General features: G+C 35.1%; 1 protein-coding gene across 1 annotated transcript; it reads left to right on the top strand.

Annotated features, from left to right (window-relative positions):
* The first annotated feature begins 8,936 nt into the window (after positions 1 to 8,936).
* On the top strand, positions 8,937 to 11,387 carry LOC129894842 (transcription factor HEC2-like). The gene is made up of 2 exons (XM_055970465.1): positions 8,937 to 9,224; positions 11,193 to 11,387. The coding sequence occupies exons 1-2, from the start codon at positions 8,937 to 8,939 to the stop codon at positions 11,385 to 11,387; spliced, it is 483 nt and encodes a 160-aa protein (XP_055826440.1).
* The last annotated feature ends 1,403 nt before the right edge of the window (positions 11,388 to 12,790 follow it).

Below are 12,790 nucleotides of genomic sequence, written 5' to 3'. Positions count from 1 at the left end.
GATTTGATTTCATTTTTAAATGTTATCAATGATCTTTATATGCAAGTTCTTATGTGAATTGCATAATTTCAAGTTGATTTATAGATGCCCATGCATAAAGCTATATTTTCAAGCTATAATTATGAATTTAAGATGAGTTTGTGAGTTGATCATGAGTTAAATTATTTTCAATAAAAGTTTTATATGAGTTAAAGTTGAGATTTATGATTCTAAAGTTAAAGTTATGACGATGATTAGAGTTAAGATCAAAAGATGTTTAAATATGGTGATAAGGAAAATTCTCACCAAAGTTATTGATTCTTATGAATCACTAAATAGATGAGCTATTCTTAACATGTTTTAAAGATGGATTGATAGGCAGTTACTCTCTTTCCCTACTATGTTATGATTATGTTTTAATGAGTTTCCATTGGGATATTGACTAAGCACCGAGAGGACTTCTAGGTGGAGTTTTGTCGAATAATGCAGTTGGTTATCCAAGGGAATCCTAGTAGCAACCTAAAATCTCAAACTACGTTGCCCATGTAGGTTACCTTCATGGCCTAGCTAGTGGATCCACATTGAGTTACTTTTGGAGTATGCCCTGGCACGATACTGTCCTCTATTTCGATGCAGGAGTCATCGAATTCTATGTAATAACTCGCATGGTCTTAGTTATTGGATAAAGGTCCTATCCCACACAAGTTCAAGATAAACCTATGAGATATCAATTTATGAGTTGGAAGTTGAATTTATTAGGATATGCATTGGTCGTGAGTTTCATATATTTTAAGTTGCTTTTAAACTATACTCATGTTCATTATAATTGGTCATGCATCCTATGGCATATTGATTAAGTTCTTTACTTGTTCATGCATACCTCAAATACTTAGTACATTCAAATATACTAATGCATATTTTGCTTACATTGTTTCATAATGTAGGGATGGATGACACTCACGATCACCCCACTCGTGCCTAGAGATTTTCTTTAGATTTCAAAGAAGTTGGTGAGTCCTCATTCTACCTAAGACAAGACTTTTATTCATATTACTATTGTTTACACTTTCTTGTATTGTTAGTGTAAGCTGGGAGCTTCTCCTAAGCCCCTGTCAAAGACTAGACTAGAGGTATGTTTAGACGATATTATGGTGTAGTCTGATTGGATGTTTATAGAGCTGATCTCACTTAGTCCTATTTCCTTATGATTATTACTTCCTCTTATCTTTATCATGTTCTTTACCTTATGTATGTAATGTATGCTAAGATGGCTTATGGTTGGGGTCCCTCAAATCTCGATTATTGTGTTATAACTAGGCCCTAAGTCGAATCATGGAATATATCTTATATTGTATCCATAAGAATTAGGTCGAAGGGGTTAGATATAGATGATGATGAGTCTCCAGTTATAGTTAGAGTTTTCTTCAACTAAGTTAGGAATATGTGACCCTAGAAGATAAGTGTTAGTAGGCTAAAGAGAAGAGGTTAGATCATAAGAGTTAGAGAAAGTGGATGTGTACACTAATAAGAGCAGCAAGTATAGAAACATGCCTAAAATATAAAAGGAAGTTAAGGGAAGTATCTTAGAATGAGACCCTAGTAGCGGTTTAGTATCTTCAGGTATAGTATAACTAAAGAGTTACGTGTTCTTCTGATTAGTGATACTTTGTCAGGTGGAGTAGTGTGCTTATAGCTTCACTTAGTTTAGAGAATCAGCTCGCAGGCTCAAGGTAGTGACCTTCGATCTAAGGAAAAGATGGTGAGGTAATAAAATAAAGTGGGTCTTAAGTTTTAAGAAGTGATGAGTTGACCAGAATGAGACATCAATGATTTTCCATCTTATATATTCCTAATACTTTTGTCGAGGTGATACTATATTCCTTCCATGTGTATGAGCACCATGCCCATGGCCTAGACCCATGCACCCCCATGTTGATGCATATCCATGCTGAGTTTGAGGATGAGAATTGATAATTTTATTCAGCAATCCTGATTATCTCATAAATCTAAGAGTTTTCAACCCTATGTTACTAGAGACATGACTTACATTTCATAGTATGTACAGTTCCATGAACTCATGATAGGCCCTAAAAGACTATAAAGATCATATTAGTTATGGATGTTCTCAGATCAGACTTTTTTGAATGAATTATGCTTATGACCTTTTGCTCTAAACATTTTCAGTGATTCTTCCTTTTCAGTCTTGATAGCGATGTTGATGATACTAGATGAGTTTTGAAAAATAAGAGAGAGTGGGTGTTCCTTATGCTGAGAGTTGTGGTGTGCTAATTCTACTTGAAGTTATAAATGCAGAGGAAAACCAAGATGGGATCTTGTTGTGTGCAATAGATAGGTAAGAGTATATTGGTGTTCCCCTTTGGTAGGAGTTAATGCAAATATGGATGTAGATATACTAAGATATACGTGAGATTTCTTAGGTGATGTCTACTTCAAAGAGGCCATTGAGTAGGCAGAATAATAAGCTTGAATACGTGAGTGATTATAGCAGGCTATTGGAATCCTCTTGTTATGAGTTTCAAGTAAGTGTATTAGAATGGTTATAGTACTAGGCTTGAATGTGGTATTGATGGCAGGTTGATGAATCCATGATGCATTAGGTGCTTCTTCATTTGGACTCGAGGTTGGTTGAATGTAATGGGAAGGAGTAGTACTCTTGAGATGAGGTTCTCTATAGAGGTATAGAACATAAAGCTTATGGTCTAGATTAGCATAATTATATTATGTGTATTACCCTATGACTTAGTATTAAGCTTGAACATAATAAGAGCATGCAGTTAGACTTGGAGTCTTAGGCCTTGGTGAAGGTAGTCATATATATCCTTGTGAGAGTAATTAGTTGCATCCGAGAAAGAGTTGCATGTAGAAAAGAGATATTTGAGCTCGAAAGCTATCAGTCATGTCACCTAATTCATAGTGGTCATATTCTTATATCAGGCTCATAAGCCTCTTTCCTGAAGTTGAGAAATTTCGATGAAAGCATTGGTTATTATAACCCTCCTCTCATTTTTGCTTTAGTATAGATGTTTAAGGTAATGTTCCTATTTCTATCTCTAAGATAGTACCTTTTTGAGTTTAAGTAATTAAGTGAGTTATTCACGAGCTTGAGTCTTTGAGTTCTTGCATTGCATTCGTGCCTTCTAATGATGATATTGATGGTAATATTAGTTTTTCCTATCTTAAAGTTGATGTTCATTCTGAATTTAAGTACATGACGAGTAATCTTGAGTCTGAGTAATGATGGATTGATTGTTTGAGTGTTTGAGTATCTGAGTTCTTGATTTACGCTCGTGCCATGCGCAATTTCCTAGCTTGACCATCATTCAAAGACTAATGATCCCAAGGGAGAGATATTGTAACACTCCAAAATTATTTTAAGCTAAGACCGAGCCATCCTTCATAGGGGTATGTGGTTGTACCGAATGATTCATAATTGTGTGCATGTGTGAAGGTTCATTCTTTAGTGAGAGAATAGATTTGGAGATGAATTAAAGTCATAAAGATCCTCTAACACAAAATTGAGTTGAAAGCTTCATTATCGATTGAGTTTCGGTAAAAGATTTTACTTGGGTCAACTTTAAATAATTATATCTCCTAGAATATAAAGAATTAGGTGTCCCAATTCCTATGAAATTAAAGTTCTTTGAGTTCTCTTTCCAACACCACCAAGTGCCTCAATCTGAGTTTGAAGTAAAAAGGTTATGCCCATTCTAGTGAAGCCCTATCAAGCAGAGTGTTTGTACGAAATCCCTTAATCGTTCATAAACATTGCACGACCTGTAGAATCTTTTGTGAAGGTTTCCTACACTACTTTTCAACAACTTCCTGGACATGTTCTAGGATCAATTTGGTCCTTTCCAAAGCTTTTTAATCCTATTCTAAGTCATTTTTGGATTTTTTGAAGGAATATATCATTCCACTAACTTGTTTTCCTCTCATAATCATCAATCCAAATAATCTAGTCTCAAGAAACTCTTCCAAATCTAACCTCGGGTTCCTTTTCTTCATCAATAACCCTAAGGCTTTCAAATCAGAAATTCAAGAATCAAAGAGAAGTCCTCCACCCAAGATTTTCCCATGTTTTTCCACTCTAAGAACTCCATAAAAGAGTTTTTTTTTCTCGAGATCAAGCACAAAGATTTCAAGATCAAAGGTTTTCTTCGAGACAAGCTAGTATTTTTTGAGTTTTGATTGTAATATGAATATTCTGGGTATGTAAGGCTAATCATAGCATTGAATTGATTTCTTTCACGCGTCCTAGATCTAAATTCTATCGTTAAATAATTGAGTTGAGTTTTAGCCCTAGTTTCTTTGAATTCCAAATGAGTAATTTCTTCGTTCAATGAATTCTATATTTTTATGCATTGAGATTATTTTTGTTTCTACGCCTTGAATTCTTGAGATTGTTGTTCATGATTTCATTCACATGAACCCTAGTTGAGTTGATGATCATTATATTAACATGCATTTATTTTGAATTGATGAGAATGGTTTTCATGCATTAAATGAAGTATGATTTCAAACTGTCTATGCATAGTTTATTGAGTTTAAATGAGTTTGAGCATGAGTTTGAGGAGTCTCTTAACTATTATTTTGAGTATGAGTTGAGAAATCTCTAATTACTATTTTGAGAATTAAAATTGTTGAGTATAAATAATGTGAGTATTTTATTAAGATGAAGGAGTCGTTTAATGTCTAGTTTCGAACATCATATATTGAAATCGAGAGGAGTTTTGACGAGGTGTGAATGATTTTGAAAACATATATTACTACAATAACTTGATGATTTAAGCATGAGCATTGATTTTAAATGAGTTTGAGTTTTCATATGAATTGATTTCTTGAGTCATTCATGATTTTATTGAGTCTTAAAGCATGATTTATGAACGTCTTAAATAAGCATGGGTCGAAGTCGAGCATGAAAGGTTCTTTAACTTCTATTATTTTGAACATGAGTATTTTGAGTATAAATGATTATTTTAGATAGAGTTTCGAGGATATTTGATTAAGCTTGATAGGATGTTTTTTTAAAGTGAAGAAGCATGATGATTTGAGATAAGACTCAGTTTTGAAAAGGGTCCAATGATACCAGATGAGATCATTTGAATATTTTACCTGATAGATATGAGCATCATATATTTTGGGAGTAGTAATTAGCACCTATTTGATAAGAATATACATAAATCAAATCCCAGAACTACGTAGCCAACGTAGGATGGAGGTTTAAACCTCTTAAGTCCCAAAATGATAGACTTTGATTAATTGTGGATCCAATAATTGTGATTCATCCCTTATCCTAGCAAAGCATTGGATGGGTGTGGTAATGACACCGCTTCATTGTACATCACTCACTCATATGGTGATGGTTTTCGGTTAGAGAAAATCCACAATAATAATACAAAATTAATGATTTAATTTGATTGAGATTTCATACAATTAAGTCGATTTGAAAAACTATGATGGAGTCAATTGAAAAACATTGCATATTTTTGAACTTGCATCTTTATTGAGTTGAGTTATTTTTAGTGTTGAGTTCCTTGAGTTGAGTTCAGTATCTTTGAGTAAGTTTCCTTTCATCTTTATTACATACTCATACATTTCACGTACTGACGCTATTTGTCATGCATCATTTTATGATGCAGACATAGATATTTGAGATCATTAACAGATGTATCATTGAGGATCTACTTTTTCAGTTTTGGTGAGACCACTTTGCATTTAGAGGAGCTCCTTTCTTTTCAGTCATTCCTTTATTATTTAGTAGTTCTTTGAGGTAGCCATGGATTTGTATCAGCACTTGCATACGAGTCAGTTAGAGGCTTCATAGATAGAGTAAAGTTGAGTAGATAGGTTGTTTTATAATATTTTCCTTAAACAATAATTTTATTATTGAGTTTATGACATTGTGTACATTACACTTTGAGTATTTTAAATATATTATTTACTTATTGATGAAGATGTTTTAAATGTCTACTTGAGTTAAATTTAAATTGAGTTGAGTCTTCCGCTGAATGATTGAACGAGTGATCAGACCATGCTTTACTTTTGGCCAGCAATAGTCTCCAAATGCCAACAATGCCTAGGGTACCCTCTCGAGGCGTGACATGGAGTGGCTAAGTTTTACCTTGTGAAGAGTGTTTGATCTAGAATGGTTGGTAAAGCCTTGTTGCATAGCGGGAAGCGGGTTAAGGGTCCTGTTGTTGACGTATAGGCTTGTGAGTGTAGAATGCTAACATAGTAGACTTAGTGGTAATATGTGTTCTGAGAACCCCTCTACGTGATAGCTGGGCTAGGGTTTGATTTGTGTGAAAGTTGGTAGTGAACCAACTAGAAAGGACAAGTGTTAGGCTTGAAGAACATTGGGAGGCTATTACGAGATGTAAGAGTTGTGCATAAAAGGTTGGAGGTATATTTCTTAAGAGAGTGTTTCCTTTATGTTGATTCCTCGATATTATGTAGTGGCTATCAGATTGAACGATGATGACTATCATTACGTGTTGTTTGTACTGATACTTCTCTTACTATGTCACTTGGCATAGTCTGTTTGCAAGGTCAGTGATGTTTAATAGGTGAAGATGAAGATAGTCTCCAACAGTTTCTACTCTTCCTTCCTTGTGGTGGAAGCTTTGTCATGCTGTATTTTGTACATGTTGTATCTTAGTAGCTCGTGTGCCTGTTTAGTCTAGATCCTTGGGTGTTAATTATTTAGTAAATTCAGATTTTGGTTTTGTTTTAACTTAGTGTCTCATAATTCATGGTTTTTACGTTTAAATTCTTGTTTTCGTAATTTTTCGCATAACTTAATCGGTTGAGAATTGAGGGTCCTCCCATTTAGGTATTAGAGTGGGTGTCTGCACGGCCTGATGAGTTGGGTCATTCTAATATACCCGAACTGGATCCCATAGATTTCTAGCTCTCATCACTCATTACATGGAGTTGGCCTAATTTACTAAGGGCATTGAATTCATCATTAGAATATGACTCCTAGTGGAACCTCACATATAGTTCATCCTACACAACTGTGCACTAGATGTAGGGGTGGAAAAATTAAGCCCAACCCGATCAATCCATTTAAGTTTGGATGGGCTATTGATCCGTCCATTAATTAGACTAACCCATTTTAACTCATTAAAAAAATTGGGTTGATATGTAACCCAAATTGACTCAAGAGAAGTCTTGTCAAAATATTTTAATTTCATATGTTATATATAGCCATAATAAAAAAATTAATTTTATTAGGTATTAAAATATTATAAAAGAAAAAATAAAATAAGTCTGTAAAAGGAAGTGTAGTGGATATGCTATACATTCTTATCAATATCAAAGCAGGACCCATTTCACTCGTTGTTGGGTCTCAAATGTCCAGCCTTGAGCGTGAGGTTAAGTATTGAAGAATGATAAAGTCTCACATCGTTGATTAATGAGATATGTGATGTCCTTATATAGACTTGGTCAATTTCCTCCCCTCCCCCCTCCTCATACGCTAGCTCCTAAGATTAAGTCAGACTCAAAATTAATTTATTTACGAATTAATTTATCTATGTAACGAACACTTAAAAATACAAGTAAGAACTTCTACCAAATTTTAGTTAATAAAATATAATAAGAACACTTTATCACTTTAAACTTGTTTGGAAAGGTTATATGTTATAATGAATGAATTAAATATACATATATATATATATATATAAATTAATATTCTCTATCTTTTATCTTCCAAGTTATGAAATGAGGGTTGTTATCCGTCTGACCTATGTCATGTGATTGTGGGGTTACCTTTCGAGTTCCCTCATGTTGATTTTTCATGCAAAGTTATAGCTTTTCACTTTGGACCATAACTATTTTTAACTCTTGAGTGATGGGTAGATTTTAGTTCATGCATCCCACTCATTATGAATGGATTCAGAATACAAATTCTATATACTACACTGCAAATAAATTATTATATAAATTGGATATCACCGTAAAGATAATTACTACTTTCGCCTCAAATTATGTGATAATTTTTGGATTTTGAGACTCAAATAAAAAAAATTGGTCGTAATTTTTTTACGTCTTTTAAATATTTTGAATTGTCAATTACTCTCATTTATAGTACCTTTTACGTAGTTTTCAAATATATAATTTTATTTCAAAAATATAAAGATTTCATGACTGAATTCATGATCAAAGTTACACTATTTGACTCTAGAAATTTGAATTGTGCCACACAAATTGGGGAAAATGAAGGTTAATGACCTGCTTATTGTATTAACTTAATCTCTTTGTACCCTTTTTTCAGTGCATTTAAAAATTGGAATGATGTACAACTTAAATTGATCGATGAGAAACTTTGTTTAAATGATATGTTATATATCGCCATAATATAAAAAAATTGTATTAGTTACTCGACAAATTATAACAAAAATATAATGAATTTAAAAATTATTAAGAATTGAACGATCTGAATTATGACTCGTTAGTATCACATATGGCTATGGGATTCCAGTCCTCATTCATTAATTTTAATCTTAAACTTATGAAGTTTTATTGAGAAGTTTTACTCTAGAAAGTATCATCAAATTGAAATATTACTACTTGTGTACTCAATGCTTATATTGTAAAGAATATGGAAAACACATCAAGTTCAAGATTGATGTTTATTATTAAACAAATCTTTTGGAATTTAGTGGAGATGGAAAATATAAAAACATATAAGAGTAGGCCATAACTTTGGCATATATAAATAGACATATATGTTCACTGACATCCCCATGCTATATGCTAATATTGTTTCAATTGATCATTCCCAATTTTTCTCACCATACTTCTCAAAATAAAAAATTATGGATTTAAATGAGATTTCACAATCCATCAACAACATTGACATGATTCAATGGCTACCAATTGATCATGAACCCGCCTTGGTGCTCGTGCCATCGATTCACAAATGAAGTTCTATGGAGATGATGCAACCTATCCACATTGATCCAGAATTAGTGAAATTGCCTATGAGAAAGAAAGTGAAGGTATCAAAGGATCTACAGAGCGTTCCAGCCAGACATCGGAGGGAAAAAATAAGTGAAAGGATAAGAATTTTTCAAAGACTTGATCCTGGAGGAACCAAAAAGGACACAACTTCTATGTTGGATGAGGTTGTACACTATGTTAAGTTTCTTAAGAAACAACTTAAATTGTTACAGCAACCAGTTGTTGCTTGGTGTAATGATGATAATAATAGGCCAATGGTTATTAGATTTAACCAATGGCATAATCATGTGGATTATTATTCAAGAGCATTGATGATTTCTAATGTGCAAATGCTAAGTTAATTACTAATATAGGGAAAAGAAAAACTTTATCTAGAGTTAATACACTATCTAAATAGTGATTATGTTCATTAATTTTGTACTTTAATTGTAATTAATTTCTTTTTTGGATTTAGAAATATTGACTCTACCAACACTGAGTGAACTTTTAAAAAACAATTTTGAGTAAATTATATATCACTACATCTATCCTTCTTATTTATTAAGCTTCGGTCACCTATAATTTATTGCTACTCACTTGAACATACTGATTAAAAGGCGGTGACATTCAAGTGGACTGACAAGTGCGAAGAGAGATTCCAAACGCTTAAAACTATTTTACCACAGCACCAATTTTGACCCTGTCGGTCAAAGGTAAACACTTCATTACTTATTGTGATGCATCACATTCAGGTTTGGGTACTTTGTTGATGTAGTATAAGAATATTGTAGATTCTCGACAGTTGAAGGTACTTGAGACCTGACTCATGACTTGGAGTTGGCAGCGGTAGTGTTTGCATTAAAAATCTGGAGGCATTATCTGTATGGCATCAAGTGTGAGGTGTTTACTGATCACCGCAGCTTACAATATGTGTTCAGTCAGAAGGACTTGAATTTGGGACAACGAAGGTGGATGGAGTTGCTCAATGACTATAATTTCACCATCTAGTATCATCCAGGTAAGGCTAATGTAGTAGCAGAAGCATTGAGAAAAAATTGGTTAGCGTGGGTAGTCTAGCCTATTTGGGAGCCCTTAGGCGGATCCTGGCTAGAGAAATCTAGGCATTGGAGGCTAGATTCATAAAGCTAGGCATCTTAGAGAAAGGTGGGGTAATGGCCAGTATTGATATAAGGCCCACTTTTATAAAAGAGATCAAGGCCAAGCAGTTTGAAGATGTTAACTTAAATGAAATTAGAGGAAAGATGTTGATGGGAAAGACTCAAGATTCAATACCTGATGCATGTGGGGTGCTCCACTTTAGGGGAAGGATTTATGTTCCTCGGGTGGACGGCTTAATTCAGAAAACTCTATATGAATCTCATGGTTTGCAATACTCTATTTACCCTAGAGTCACTAAGATATATCAAGACTTGAAACATCTATACTGGTGTCCAGGTATGAAGAAACACATAGCTGAATATGTAGCCAAATGTTAGAATTGCCAACTGGTGAAGTATGATCACCAAAGGCCTGTAGGTTTACTATAAAGAATGCCCATTCCTGAATGGAAGTAGGAGAGAATAGCCATGGACTTCATGGTAGGACTTTCCAAGACTTTGGAGAAGTATGACTCCATTTAAGTACCATATTATTTTGTACTCACTCCTTGCTTTACACTTGTGTAGGTTGTGAACCCGGACCCGCATGATTTTCTTATTCCTACCACATTCGAGGCTTCTATCTTGAGTGGTTGAGGTAGGTATTACATCCTTCTAGCGGGCACCCCTTACTTTGTTTATGTTTTAGTCCTGCTTTTGCAATAAAGACATCTGAGACTGTATTTTCTTTCACATATTCTATATTACAGTAGTAGCTTGTACATGTGACAACCAATCTTAAGGGATTTTAAGTATATTTATCCGTTAGGTATAAGTTATCCCTTGTATTATCTTAATTACTTCCACATTTAATTCTCGTTGGATTTTAGGCTAACTTGTCTAGGTGGGTTAACGTGAGTACCATCACACTCGAATTCGAGTCGTGAAAAAATAGTATCAAAGCCCCAAGTTCATAGGTCTCACATGTGTACAAGCCAAGTCTAAGTAGAGTCTCAAGGATAGGTATAGACATGACTGTACTTATCTACTAGAGGCTATGAAGACTGTTAGAAAACTTTCCTTTTGTTCTTTCAATTCGTATCATGTGTGGTTACTTGCGTTAGTGCTGAGTTGTAGTTTTTTTTACAGATGTCTAGGATGAAAGCTATAACTACTAGTAGAGGAGGAGATATAGTCCTCGAGGTTGATGTTGGGACCCTAGTTAGGTGCAGAGGTAGGGGCCGAGCTAAAGGCCATGGTCATGGTGCAGCATCAGGTAGAGGTCGTACCAGAGGAGCGGCACCAGTCAGAGTCCGTGCTAGAGAGGCTTTTCTTGAGGCATAGGTTAATGCTATAGAGGACCAGGTCCCTCTAGAGCTTTCTATTGCACCATTGCTTTAGGCCACTTTGATGAGAGTATTGGGTATGCTTGAGTGCTTTACATAGAGTGTAGGTGTGATAGGCACACCCAAGTATTCCAAGACTAAAGTAAGGGCTTAGGTTCTGAAGCAACATTAGGTTTTAATCTTTCAGGGTTCGGTGGGGTAGCCATCAACGAGTCCTATTGCTGATGAGGTTGGAGTACAATGGGAGCGAGCTTAGGATGCGCCTATGATTGTGTTGACTAATAATGCGTCGTGCAGATATGAGAGGTTTCGAAAGATAGATCTACCTCAATTTTAGAGTAGGAAGACTAAAGATACTTATGAGTTTTTGACTATGTGTAGAGAGTTGTTAGAGACTGTTGATCTAGCCGAGACTCATGAAGTTCATTATACTACCCTCTAGTAGCGTAGGCCATCTAGGGAGTGGTGGAGAGTGTACTTGAGTTCTATACCGATTGGTTTATAATCGGTGACTTGGGATGAGTTCACTAGTGTTTTTTATGATCGCTTTGTTCCTTGGAGTGCGAGGGAGGAGAGCTAGCTGAGTTTTGAGAGTTTGAGGTAGGAGGGCCTTACAGTTGTAGAGTATGAGGCTTATTTTTATCAGTTATCCAGGCATGCTTTAACCATTCTTCTTGATAAGACTGAGAGGGTCCACAGATTTGTAAGAAGGTTAACATACTCTATCTGTACGACTGTGTTTAGATCAATCTATGAAAGGGCTTCCTTCCAGTCCATTATGGGTACCTCCAAGGTTGTGGAGTTAATGGAGATAGAGGTGTTTGGGGACCCCAAGAGTGCATGTGCATCTGTTCAATTTTCTGGTATCTCATCTAGAGGTAGAGTGTCCTAAGAGAAGGTGGTTCTTTTCAGTGTAGAGGAACAACACATGAATCTATGCAAGCTTTTGAGAGAGTTCAGATATCCCGTGGGTCCTACAGTTCAGGTCAGAGTTATCAGGGATCACAGTAGTAGCCGGCAAACTGGATGATCATAAGGGTTCATCTAATTCATTACAACAACACTCCATTCTGAGTTCTTATTATGGTGGTAGAGATCTCGACCATATGATTCGTTAGTTCCAATAGAGACTCATTCAGATCCCCAGCGCACATATGCTACTCTTGCAATAGTAGTATTTCCAAGAGGTACACACCTTATCCGAGTTGCAGCAAATGTGTACAAATCACTCTGTGAATGTCTCTATGGTAAAGATGGGTAGTTCGGGTATAGCCAAGAAGGTCACAAGTGCAAGGATTTCCCCTTAGCAAGGCAAAGTAATAGTGGTAGAAGACCTATACTACAACATTTTCATCTCCAGTAGATCATAAGTTTCAAAAAAGGCACCACTTCTAGTGAAAA

Source organism: Solanum dulcamara, chromosome 7 (genome assembly GCF_947179165.1).
Source record: "Solanum dulcamara chromosome 7, daSolDulc1.2, whole genome shotgun sequence".
Classification (NCBI taxonomy): domain Eukaryota; kingdom Viridiplantae; phylum Streptophyta; class Magnoliopsida; order Solanales; family Solanaceae; genus Solanum; species Solanum dulcamara.
Note: the sequence above shows the minus strand (reverse complement) of the source record. Positions and strands in the feature narration are given on the sequence as shown.

Excerpts from the sequence above, each read along its gene's own strand:
- LOC129894842 (XM_055970465.1), top strand. The coding sequence starts at position 8,937 with ATGGAGATGATGCAACCTATCCACATTGATCCAGAATTAGTGAAATTG. Across the intron at positions 9,225-11,192 it reads ATGATAATAATAGGCCAATG|ATGTCTAGGATGAAAGCTAT; the intron begins GTTATTAGATTT and ends TTTTTTTTACAG.